Source organism: Mustelus asterias, chromosome 19 (genome assembly GCF_964213995.1).
Source record: "Mustelus asterias chromosome 19, sMusAst1.hap1.1, whole genome shotgun sequence".
Classification (NCBI taxonomy): domain Eukaryota; kingdom Metazoa; phylum Chordata; class Chondrichthyes; order Carcharhiniformes; family Triakidae; genus Mustelus; species Mustelus asterias.
The window spans coordinates 9,296,940-9,310,306 of record NC_135819.1 but is presented as its reverse complement, the minus strand read 5'-3'; the positions used below and the strand labels follow the sequence as shown (position 1 = coordinate 9,310,306).

Here is a 13,367-nt window from a genome sequence, read left to right as displayed (position 1 = left end):
CTAAACTGAAGCCCAAAATTCAGATAGTACCGGACAATAGATTCTACCTGTGGATTCGTCCTCTACCGCAGAGAAAGCTGCTGGGGCAGGGGGAAAGAGAGGGATAAATATTAAAACCTTAATTATTCTACCCCTGCTATAAAGATCAGACTGACAGAGTGAGTGAGAGATGGGTTAATCACCCAGTAAAGCGATGATTGGGATCAGACCACACATGGCTACAACATGGACTGTCCCCAGGCTGAGATCATGATCTTAGCCACACTAGCATGTAGGTAAACAGAAGGACAGCCAGACACTATCCCTCTATAACTGACAGGGCTGTGATACAGGAAAGGGCCGTACTCCTCCGCATCCAGTCAGGTAAACTGTCCCGAATGTGGAAGTTACCAGCTGGAGATGGTAACACCAATACAGTTCAGGAGAAGCTAATGAAGTGTTGATAGGATGAATCGTGTGGAACGCAACTCACTGCACAAACCCCTCTGTCCAATAATAACAACAACCAGGAGGCAACGAGCTACTCATCTTAAATGCCTATTTTGTTACATCTCATCTAAATGAGGTCCCCTCAGACAGTGCTGCACTCCCTCAGTACTGACCCTCTGACAGTGCTGCACTCCCTCAGTACTGACGCTCTGACTGTGCTGCACTCCCTCAGTACTGACCCTCTGACTGTGCTGCACTCCGTCAGTACTGACCCTCTGACAGTGCTGCACTCCCTCAGTACTGACCCTCTGACTGTGCTGCACTCCGTCAGTACTGACCCTCTGACAGTGCTGCACTCCCTCAGTACTGACCCTCTGACAGTGCTGCACTCCCTCAGTACTGACCCTCTGACAGTGCTGCACTCCCTCAGTACTGACCCTCTGACAGTGCTGCACTCCCTCAGTACTGACCCTCTGACAGTGCGGCACTCCCTCAGTACTGACTCGCTGACAGTGCTGCACTCCCTCAGTACTGACCCTCTGACTGTGCTGCACTCCGTCAGTACTGACCCTCTGACAGTGCTGCACTCCGTCAGTACTGACCCTCTGACAGTGCTGCACTCCCTCAGTACTGACCCTCTGACAGTGCTGCACTCCCTCAGTACTGACCCTCTGACAGTGCTGCACTCCCTCAGTACTGACCCTCTGACAGTGCTGCACTCCCTCAGTACTGACCCTCTGACAGTGCGGCACTCCCTCAGTACTGACCCTCTGACAGTGCGGCACTCCCTCAGTACTGACTCTCTGACAGTGGGGCACTCCCTCAGCACTGACCCTCTGACAGTGCTGCACTCCCTCAGTACTGACGCTCTGACAGTGTGGCACTCCCTCAGTACTGACCCTCTGACAGTGCAGCACTCCCTCAGTACTGACCCTCTGACAGTGCAGCACTCCCTCAGCACTGACCTTCTGACAGAGTGGCACTCCCTCAGCACTGACCCTCTGACAGTGCAGCACTCCCTCAGCACTGACCTTCTGACAGAGTGGCACTCCCTCAGCACTGACCCTCTGACAGTGCGGCACTCCCTCTGTACTAACGCTCTGACAGTGCGGCACTCCCTCTGTACTAACGCTCTGACAGTGCGGCACTCCCTCAGTACTGACCCTCTGACAGTGCTGCACTCCCTCAGTACTGACGCTCTGACAGTGTGGCACTCCCTCAGTACTGACCCTCTGACAGTGCAGCACTCCCTCAGCACTGACCTTCTGACAGAGTGGCACTCCCTCAGTACTGACCCTCTGACAGTGCTGCACTCCCTCAGTACTGACGCTCTGACAGTGTGGCACTCCCTCAGTACTGACCCTCTGACAGTGCAGCACTCCCTCAGCACTGACCCTCTGACAGTGCGGCACTCCCTCAGTACTGACGCTCTGACAGTGTGGCACTCCCTCAGTACTGACCCTCTGACAGTGCGGCACTCCCTCAGTACTGACGCTCTGACAGTGTGGCACTCCCTCAGTACTGACCCTCTGACAGTGCAGCACTCCCTCAGCACTGACCCTCTGACAGTGCAGCACTCCCTCAGCACTGACCCTCTGACAGTGCGGCACTCCCTCTGTACTAACGCTCTGACAGTGCGGCACTCCCTCTGTACTAACGCTCTGACAGTGCGGCACTCCCTCAGTACTGACCCTCTGACAGTGCGGCACTCCCTCTGTACTAACGCTCTGACAGTGCGGCACTCCCTCAGTACTGACCCTCTGACAGTGCGGCACTCCCTCAGTACTGACCCTCTGACAGTGTGGCACTCCCTCAGTATTGACGCTCTGACAGTGCGGCACTCCCTCAGTACTGACGCTCTGACAGTGCGGCATTCCCTCAGCACTGACCCTCCGACAGCGAGGCGCCCCCTCAGGGCTGACCCCCCGACAGTGCGGCACCCCCTCAGCACTGCCTTGGGAGTGTGGACCTGGGCAATGTGTTCAAGTCTTGCAGCCTTCAGAGTCAGAGGGGCAATGCACAGTGCCTGCAGAGGTAGTGTCCGAACGTGGGATGCTTTTTTTTCCCCAGGAACTGCTCAAGAAGAGGGAGCGAGAGAGAATAATCGAGACTCCAGATTGTCTCTCGAAGACCTGGCAATTTCCCCATTCCTGAGCAGAGAGGAATTCAGTGGGAGGAGGCTGAGTTTGTTGTTAACTATTGCGGACTGATTTGCGTTAAAAAAGCCAGGAGGCCGAAGATTAGATTTTGTCCTTGATTCTAAAAGGAACTACCATGTCCACTACCGACATCCTGAAAGGTACAAACTAACAGATTCAAAACAAAACATTGTGGGGTTCTCTTTTACATTTCTCACCCTCTCCACGTTTGTGACATTGGACACGGCACCCAGTCCAAAAATAAACAGAAATAAGAGGAGTGGCCATTGGCGGAACTCTGTCCTGCTGAAACTCTGAGTGACTCGCCCCAGATCTCTCCCACCACAGATGTTCCAGTTGCCGATCGACCGTGGCAACCCTGGTCGTACACAATTAGAAGTCCCGGCGCAACGATCACAGAGTGAATAACAAGATGAGCACCACGATCAGGATGACGAGAAGAACGATGATCACGCACCACTGGCGTCGCGCTGTCGGACAGAGAAAGTTGTCAGTCTCGGTACAAAAAGGCATCGGGCAATTCAACATGGTCGGGAGAGTAAATAACTTCCATTTATATAGCGCCTTCCAGGTAATAAAACATCCCTAAAGAGATCACGGGAATATTATCAGACAGAATCAGAGTCTAAAGCCACACGGTTCTTTCTGGTTATATCACAGCTTGGTATGGGCTCCAGCTCTGCCCAAGTCCGCAAGGAACTACAAAAGGTAGAAACTTACCACTCGTCATGTGAGAATGTAGCCCAATCCATCACGCAAACCAGCCTCCCATCCACTGACTCTGTCTACACTTCCCGCTGCCTCGGGGAAAAGCAGCCAGCATAATTAAGGACCCCACGCACCTCCGGACATTCTCTCTTCCACCTTCTTCCGTCGGGGAAAAGATACAAAAGTCTGAGGTCACGTACCAACCGACTCAAGAACAGCTTCTTCCCTGCTGCTGTCAGACTTTTGAATGGACCTACCTCGCATTAAGTTGATCTTTCTCTACACCCGAGTTATGACTGTAACACTACATTCTGCACTCCTTTCCTTCTCTATGAACAGTATGCTTTGTCTGTATAGTGTGCAAGAAGCAATACCTTTCACTCTATGTTAATACATGTGACAATAATAAATCAAATCACAAAAAGGTATTAGGACAGGTCAAAAGCACGATTAAGCAGGCAGGTTTTGAATCATAGAATCATGCAGCACAGAAGAGGCCCTTCAGCCCATCGAGTCGGCACCGACACATTAGAAACACCTGAACTCCAACCTAATCCCATCTGCCCGCATTCGGCCCATAGCCCTGAATGTTATGACGTGCCAAGTGCTCATCCAGATACTTTTTAAAGGATGTGAGGCATCCCCGCCTCCACCACCCTCCCAGGCAGTGCATTCCAGACCCTCACCACCCTCTGGGTCAAAACGTTTTTCCTCAAATCCCCCCCTGAACCTCCTGCCCCTCACCTTGAACCCATGTCCCCTCGTGACTGACCCTTCAACTTTGAGGAACAGCTGCTCCTTATCCACTCTGTCCATGCCCCTCATAATCTTGTACACCTCCATCAGGTTGCCCCTCAGTCTTCTCTGCTCCAACGAAAACAACCCAAGCCTACACAACCTCTCTTCATAACCTAAATGCTCCGTCCCAGGCAGCATCCTGGTGAACCTCCTCTGCACCCCCTCCAGTGCAATCACATCCTTCCTATAATGTGGCGACCAGAACTGCACACAGTGCTCCAGCTGTGGCCTCACCAAAGTTCTATACAACTCCAACATGACTTCCCTGCTTTTGTAATCTATGCCTCGATTGATAAAGGCAAGTGTCCCATATGCCTTTTTCACCACCCTACTAACATGCCCTACCGCCTTCAGAGATCTGTGGACAAACACGCCAAAGTTCCTTTGTTCCACAGAACTTCCTAGTGTCCTACCATTCATTGAATACTTTCTTGTCAAATTACTCCTTTAATAACGTCTTAAAGGAAGTGGTGGGGAAAAGGGGTTTTTAGGGAGTTTAGGGATCAGGCATCTGAAGGCTTGGGCGCCAATGGCAGGGTGATGACATTTTCGGATGGAATTAAATACTTGATGAGAATTGGGTGTGGATAAAAAGTATGGAAATGGGACAAAAGCAGCCAGCCCCGATCTCCAGCTAGTACCAGAGCAGAACAAAGGGCCAAATGGCCTCCTCCTGTGCAGAGAGAACAGTGGGATTGGGGGCTGGGGGCGGCTTGGAAACTTACCACTCGTCATGTGAGAAACTTTGGCCAACTTTTTCAGCGTGCCGTCCAGTCGGGAATGAGTGTTGTCCATTTCATGGGAAAATTCATCCAACATCCTGGAGGAGAGAAATCAGACTGGGTTAGAAAGCAGGACGTGGCTTCTTCCTCGGACAACGCTGAGCCCCGGGAGGGACAGGCTGCCCTCTTACATAGAATCCCTACAGCACAGAAGGAGGCCATTTGGCCCATCAAGTCCACACTGACCACAATCCCACCCAGGCCCCAGTCCTGTAACCCCTCATATTTACCCTGCAAATCACCTGACATTAGGGTTAATTTAGTGTGGCCAATCCACCTAACCCACATATGTTTGGAACGTGGGAGAAAACCGGAGCACCCATTTCCAAGCCCCAACCCTCAATCCCACTGTTCTCTCTGCACAGGAGGAGGCCATTTGGCCCTTTGTTCTGCTCTGGTACTAGCTGGAGATCGGAGCTGGCTGCTTTTGTCCCATTTCCATACTTTTTATCCACACCCAATTCTCATCAAGTATTTTAGTTCCATCCTAAAATTTCATCACCCTGCCATTGGCGCCCAAGCCACGCAGACACGGGGAGAACATACAAACTCCGCACAGACAGTGACCCAAGCCGGGAATCGAGCCCGGGTCCCTGGCGCTGTGAGGTAGCAGTGCTAACCACTGTGCCACCCAGCACCGGGGGATGTATTTATGCCAGTGTATGTGTGGGGGTGTACAGGCTGGATTAACACGATGGTCTTATCTACTGATACAGAATTAACGCTCACACATTGATCGCAGGGTTTTGCCGGTGGCAGTCACAAGGTAATAAATCACTCGAAAGAGCAGCTGCTTCATTAGCAAGGCGACGATAATGTAAATATTTGTGAGCTTGTGTTGAGTGAACCAACCCAGATCAAAGTCCTCACACACAGTGTGGTGCAGGGACTGTTGTTATGTGGCAAAGTTGTTCAAACAGGAATGACCCCGTGTGGGGTACAGAGTACTGGGCTAATGCTAAGATACTTGGTAGTGTGGATGAACAGAGGGATCTGGGTGTCCATGTGCATAGATCCCTGAAAGTTGGCACCCAGGTTGATAGGGTTGTTAAGAAGGCGTACGGTGTGTTAGCTTTTATTGGTAGAGGGATTGAGTTTCAGAGCCATGAGGTCATGCTGCAACTGTACAAAACTCTGGTGCGGCCGCACTTGGAGTATTGCGTACAGTTCTGGTCGCCGCATTATAGGAAAGATGTGGAAACGTTGGAAAGGATGCAGAGGAGATTTACCAGGATGTTGCCTGGTATGGTGGGAAGATCGTATGAGGAAAGGCTGAGGGACTTGAGGTTGTTTTCGTTGGAGAGAAGAAGGTTAAGAGGTGACTTAATAGAGGCATACAAGATGATCAGAGGATTAGATAGGGTGGATAGTGAGAGCCTTTTTCCTCGGATGGTGACGGCTAACACGAGGGGACATAGCTTCAAATTGAGGGGTGAGAGATAGAGGACAGATGTTAGAGGTAGGTTCTTTACTCAGAGAGTAGTAAGGGCGTGGAATGCCCTGCCTGCAGCAGTAGTGGACTCGTCAACATTAAGAGCATTTAAATGGTCATTGGATAAACATATGGATGATATTGGAATAGTGTAGGTTAGATGGGCTTTAGATTGGTTTCACAGGTCGGCGCAACATCGAGGGCCAAAGGGCCTGTACTGCGCTGTAATGTTCTATATTCTATGGTCACACTGCCCTTCTCGAGGGCAATTAGGGATGGGCAATAAACGTTGGCCAGCCAGCGATACCCACATCCCGTGAGTGAATGTAAAGTAACTGTCGACACCCTTTCTTCCGAACTCCGGGTTTGCAGCAAGTGGCCAGGGTGGGATTGGAGTCATTCCTCTGCCCATTCTTATCCCAAAGATTAGAATAGATTCTCCGGGCGGGATTTCACCGGCTCGCTTGTCCCGAATCCAGAAAATCCCGCCCAAAGTCAACGGACCTTCCCACTGTCCGCCTCCTGCCCGCTCCGATTCCCGTGGTGGGCGGGACAGTAAAATCCCAGCCTCTATTTCTGTCATGCCCGGCTAGCTCAGTCGGTAGAGCATGAGACTCTTAATCTCAGTGTCGTGGGTTCGAGCCCCACGCCATTGTTTAGGCCGGCACGGTGGCAGAGTGGTTAGCACTGCTGCCTCACAGCGTCAGGGACCCGGGTTCGATTCCCAGCTTGGGGTCACTGTCTGTGCGGAGTCTGCACATTCTCCCCGTGTCTGCGTGGGTTTCCTCCGGGTGCTCCGGTTTCCGCCCACAGTCCAAAGATGTGCGGGTTAGGTTGATTGGCCGTGATAAATTGACCCTTAGTGTCAGGGGGACTAGCTCGGGTAAATATGTGGGGTTACGGGAATAGGGCCCGAGTGGGATTGTGGTCGATACAGACTCAGTGGGCTGAATGGCCTCCTTCTGTGCCATAGGGATTCTATGTCAACCCACATCCCAATAAACTTCATCACAGGCACCAAGTTTGAACTCCCAACCCCAGAATAATCTTCAATCTTCTCCCAGCTGATCGATGAAATATCTCCCCGTCTTACTGTGGAAATCTCACATTTCAACAACACTTTCATAACCTCACAACGTTCCAAGTTGTTTCACAGCCAATAAAGGATTCTCTGTGACGTAGTCACTGCTGTAACGTGGGAAACGCAGCAACCAGTTTGTACACAGCAAGATCCCACAAACAACAAGAGTGATAATCTGCTTTAGCAAGTGTAGTCCAGGGAAGGTATTGGTCAGGACACCTCCATCCCTGCAGAGGATCGTTAATCTCCATCTGAGGCGCCAGGCCTCAGTTACACGTCTCACTCAACATATAGCACCCTCCTTGTACTGACCCTCTGACAGTGCGGCACTCCCTCAGTACTGACCCTCTGACAGTGCGGCACTCCCTCAGTACTGACCCTCTGACAGTGCGGCGCACCCTTGGTACTGACCCTCTGACAGTGTGGCACTCCCTCAGCACTGACCCTCTGACAGTGCGGCGCTCCCTCAGCACTGACCCTCTGACAGGGCGGCGCTCCCTCAGTACTGACCCTCTGACAGTGCAGCAGTCCCTCAGTACTGACCCTCTGACAGTGTGGCATTCCCTCAGCACTGACCCTCTGACAGGGCGGCGCTCCCTCAGTACTGACCCTCTGACAGTGTGGCACTCCCTCAGCACTGGCCCGCTGACAGTGCGGCACTCCCTCAGTACTGACCCTCTGACAGTGCGGCACTCCCTCAGTACTGACCCTCTGACAGTGCGGCGCCCCCTCGGTACTGACCCTCTGACAGTGCGGCACTCCCTCAGCACTGACCCTCTGACAGTGTGGCACTCCCTCAGCACTGACCCTCTGACAGTGCGGCACTCCCTCAGTACTGACCCTCTGACAATGCAGCACTCCCTCAGCACTGACCCTCTGACAGTGCGGCAGTCCCTCAGCACTGACCCTCTGACAATGCGGCGCCCCCTCGGTATATTGCGGGGAGTGGGCTTTGTGCTCAAGTCTCGGGGGGGGCGAGTTGAACCCATGTCTTTGTGACCCAGAGTCAAGTCTACAGACCCACATCCATCAGCTCGGGGAACGGAATCATATAAAAATAACATGTGTGTTTGATTCGGTTGGTCTGACAGTAATCCATCGAGCACGGAGGAATCTACTTACACTGCCTGCTCCTCCAACTCATCCCCGATTCGCTCCGACATGTTCTTTAGGACTCTGCTGCTGCCTAGTACCAACTCCAGCTGATCGTCCTGCTGTTCGACTATCAACTGCACGGAACCAAGGGCGAGAGTTAACAGCATTACTCACACTGCCTTACACCAGCCTCATTATCCTGCCCGTTCCCCATCCGTGAAACTCGCTGCCCCAGCGCACGGCGGAGTCTGAATCACTGAATGGTTTGAAGAAGGAGATGGATATATTTCTGATAGAAAAAGGGTTAAAGGGAGATGGGGAACAGGTGAGGGAGGTGGATTTGAGACCAGGGGGAGATCAGCCATGATCTGATTGAATGGCGGAGCAGGCTCGAAGGGCAGAATTTGCCAACTTCTGCTCCTAATTCCCATGTTCACACTAAAATCTTTTTCCCTTTGGTTAAAGTTTAAAATATCTATATTTTTGCCATCTGTATGTTTATCGCTGGCTAGACCCAGCATTTATTGCCCATCCCTAATTGCCCCTTGAGCAGGTGGTTATGAGCTTCCTTCTCGAACCCGCTGCAGTCCCTGTGGTGTAGGTACACCCACCGTGCTGTTAGGGAGGGAGTTCCAGCATTTAAATCCGGCAACAGTGAGGGAACAGCCGATATATGTCCAAATCAAGTGATACGGAATCTTGGTGGGGAACTTCAAGTGTTGGTGTTCCCAGGTATCCACAGAATCCCGGCAGTGCAGAAGGAGGCCACTCGGCCCATCGAGTCTGCACCAACTCTCTGAAAGAGCATCTTACACAGGCCCACCCCATCCCTATAATTCCACATATTTACCCCGCTAATCTCCCTAGCCTACACGAAGGGGCAATTTAGAATGGCCAATTCGCCTAACTTGCATATCTTTGGACTGTGGGGGGAAACCGGAGCACCCGGAGGGAAACCCACGCAAACACGGGGAGAATGTGCAAACTCCACACAGACAGTGACCCGAGCCGGGAATCGAACCCGGGTCCCTGGCGCTGTGAGGCAGCAGTGCTAACCACTGCGCTACCGGGCTGCCCATATCTGCTTGTGCTTGTCCTTCCAGGTGGTCGAGGTCACAGGTTTGGCAGGTAGTGTCTACGGAGCCTTGGCTGCGGTGCATCTTACAGACGGCACACACGGCTGGATGGGGGACCGGTAGAGTGAGATGCTGGGTCAGATTGCTGAGAGATTTGGGGGATTCAGTCCCTCATTCTCACTGCACACCATCAGCACAAATGCTATTCCACAATTGGACCCCACTTGTACAGATTAAACCTGCCCATCAGCCCCTTAAACTCAGATGAAACCAATCGCACTCCCGCTCCTGGATTGAGGATGTGCACTGGGTATTTCTAAACCACACAGTCCCAGGCTCAAGGCCAGCTCAGAGCCGGCTAGTCCGTGCAATACTGACAGCAAGGAGTCACAGAGCGTACACACAACTCCCACAGGCGGGGAGACATCTCTGCCCCAACCTCAGTGACCACTACACTGCCATGGATTTAACACTCTCCACAATCTTTTCAAATCCTCCCTTGTCTCGCCACCTCCCCATCTAAAGTAAAGTTAAAGTTTATTTTTTAGTCACAAGTAAGGCTTACATTAACACTGCAATGAAGTTACTGTGAAAATCCCCTAGTCGCCACACTCTGTTCGGGTTACACTGAGGGAGAATTTAGCACGGCCAATGCACCCGAACCAGCACGTCTTTCGGACTGTGAGAGGAAACCGGAGCACCCGGAGGAAACCCAAGCGGGGAGAACGTGCAGACTCCGCACAGACAGTGACCCATGCTGGGAATCGAACCCAGGTCCCTGGCGCTGCGAGGCAGCAGTGCTAACCACTGGGCCGCCCACGGTGATGGTAACTGTGCAGTGTGTTACAATGTGATTGGCTAAATCTCTGTAACCTCCTCCAGCTCCACAACCCTCCAATCCTGTCCTTACCCCATTTTACTCACTCAACCACTGGTGGCCACACCTCGAGATGTCCGACCTCCCGCGATAAACCCCTCCAGCTCTCTCTCTCTCTCTGCCTTCGACTTACACTTTGAGTCACCTGTCCTAATGTCTCCTTGTGGGAAGATCAGTGTGACATTGTGTTTAATCATTTTCCTGTCCATCGTGGTGGGATATTTTCCGGTTAGAAACAGTGCGGGAATCAAGAGTTATGGGGATAAGGCGGGAAAGTGGAGTTGATGATTATCACATCAGATCAGTCATGATCTCATTGAATGGTGGAGCAGACTCGATGGGCCGAATGGCCCTACTTCTGCTGGTCTCAAGTTGATTCTAACTTCACTTATAAACTGAAATCCCTCATCGCTCTCTGTCTCTCGGGCGCACAGACCTTCTCCAGCTGTTGGTGTTTTCCTGCACTCTCTGCCCCAGCTCTTCATAATTAAGCTTCAGTTTGAGGACTTACTCTCTGCTGAACTCGCTGCTCCTCGATGTACTGGGAGTTTGCATTCTCCAATTCCTGGTCCAGGCGCCTGTATCTGTCCATGGGCTGGTGCGGGTGCTCAATCCCTCCAAGCAGATTCTGTAACAACAGGGAGAGTAGATCACTTCTTGCTCCCGTTACAGACCACCTTCCCTTTCCCCATTACAATTCACCCATCTTCTCTCCCCATTACAGTCCGTCCTCCGTGCCACCTCCATTACAGTCCACCCTCCCTTTCCCTATTACAATATGCCCACCCATGTTACAGTCTGCCCTCACTTTCCCTATTACAATTCACCCATTATCCCCCCATTACAGACCACCCTCCCTTTCCCCATTACAATTCACCCATCTTCCCTCCCCATTACAGTCCATCCTCCCTGCCACCCCCATTACAGTCCACCCTCCCTTTCCCTATTACAATACGCCCACCCATGTTACAGTCTGCCCTCACTTTCCCTATTACAATTCACCCATTATCCCCCCCGTTACAGTCCACCCTCCCTTTCCCCATTACAATTCACCCATTATCCCTGTTAGACCACCCTCCCTTTCCCCATTACAATTCACCCATCTTCCCTCCCCATTACAGTCCATCCTCCCTGCCACCCCCATTACAGTCCACCCTCCCTTTCCCTATTACATTACGCCCACCCATGTTACAGTCTGCCCTCCCTTTCCCCATTATAATACACCCCCCCACCCCATATTACAGTCCACCCTCCCTTTCCCTATTACAATACACCCACCCATATTACAGTCCACCCTCCCTTTCCCCATTACAACACACCTACCCATCCCCATTACAGTCTGCCCTCCCTTCTCCCATTACAATACACCCACCCATCCCCATCACAGACCATCCTCCTATCCCCGTTACAGTCCGTCCTCCCTTCCACCCCCGTTACAGTCCACCCTGCTCCCTTCCCTGTCACATGACAGTGATGCTTTGTAAGGGTACAGTGCTCAACAATTCATATGACAATACCAGTCAGAGCGCGGTACACTACCCAAGGTCACACAGTCTAAAACCAACTCATGAACTCATGGCTCAAACATCCTCTTTATTCAAAGCCACATGATGTGATCGTCCGGCCGTATAGCAGAGAGCAGCCCTTTCTGCCCATCATAGCTGCGCAGACTTCTCCGATCAGACCCACTCCCCTTCCCCTCCCCCACAGCTCTGCAAATTCTACACCTTTCAGATCGTTTATCAATTACATTAAATCCGTATCCCTGTGTTTACTGACCTCACCCCCTCCCCTCCCCCAGTAACAGTTCCGCCTTATTTACTTGATCAAAACCTTTGATTAAGTCTCTCTATGGAGAACAATCCCAGTTTCTCTCCACGTTACAGAAATGGGAGTGCCTGGATTCAGTACGATATGTTTCACAATAATCCCCCTTATCTGTCCCTTCACTTACGCACGTTCTCACTCAGCGTGATTAGCAAGTGGAATATTTGGGTTTTCCGACTCCACACCAAACCAGAGACTAGCCAATCCGTCAAGTTAAAATCCCACGGAAATTCAGACATAGTCCCCGTTCCTCATCGCAGTGACCCTGGCTGATGTTGGTCAACAATTATTTATTCATTCATTTCATGGGACCTGGGCGTCGCTGGCTGGGCCAGCATTTATCACTCATCCCTAGATGCCCTTGAACTTGATGTGGAGATGCCGGCGTTGGACTGGGGTGGGCACAGTAAGAAGTCTCACAACGCCAGGTTAACGTCCAACAGGGTTATTTGGTGGCACGAGCTTTCGGAGCGCTGCCCCTTCATCAGGTGAGTGAGGAGTTGTGTTCACAAACAGGGCATATACAGACACAAACTCAATTTATAAGATAATGGTTGGAATGCGAGTCTTAACAGGAAATCAAGTCCTTACAGGTACAGACAATGTGAGTGGAGAGAGGGTTAAGCACAGGTTAAAGTTGTGGGGGTTACAGATAGTGTGACATGAACCCAAGATCCCGGCTGAGGCTGTCCTCGTGTTTGCGGAACTTGGCTATCAGTCTCTGCTCAGCGACTGCGTTGTCGTGAAGGCCGCCTTGGAGAACGCTTACCCGAAGATCAGAGGCTGAATGCCCTTGACTGCTGAAGTGCTCCCCAACAGGAAGAGCACACTCCTGCCTGGTGATAGTCGAGCAGTGTTCATTCATCCGTTGTCATAGCGTCTGCATGGTCTCCCCAATGTACCATGCCTCGGGACATCCTTTCCTGCAGCGTATCAGGTAGACAACGTTGGCCGAAATCTCACTAACTGTCCCATCTGGAGACAATACACATCTCTTTAACCTGTGCTTAACCCTCTCTCCACTCACATTGTCTGTACCTGTAAAGACTTGATTACCTGTTAAGACTCGCAATCCAACCATTATCTTGGTAAATTGAGTCTGT

At 51.6% G+C, this 13,367-nt stretch overlaps 1 protein-coding gene and 1 non-coding gene across 2 annotated transcripts in view; one reads left to right on the top strand and one right to left on the bottom strand.

Annotated features, from left to right (window-relative positions):
* Positions 1–567: 567 nt before the first annotated feature.
* stx10 (syntaxin 10) overlaps positions 568–13,367 on the bottom strand; it is a 21,249-nt gene continuing 8,449 nt past the window's right edge. Inside the window, exons 4-7 of the mRNA XM_078234783.1 lie at positions 10,949–11,065; positions 8,512–8,618; positions 4,820–4,914; positions 568–3,058 (exon numbers count right to left, since the gene is read on the bottom strand). Of these exons, the coding sequence (XP_078090909.1) occupies positions 2,982–3,058; positions 4,820–4,914; positions 8,512–8,618; positions 10,949–11,065 (396 nt within the window). The 3' untranslated portion in view covers positions 568–2,981. The remainder of the gene's footprint in view (positions 3,059–4,819; positions 4,915–8,511; positions 8,619–10,948; positions 11,066–13,367) is intronic.
* On the top strand, positions 6,896–6,960 carry trnak-cuu (transfer RNA lysine (anticodon CUU)). Its single transcript has one exon. It is a non-coding gene; the product is annotated as a tRNA-Lys (tRNA).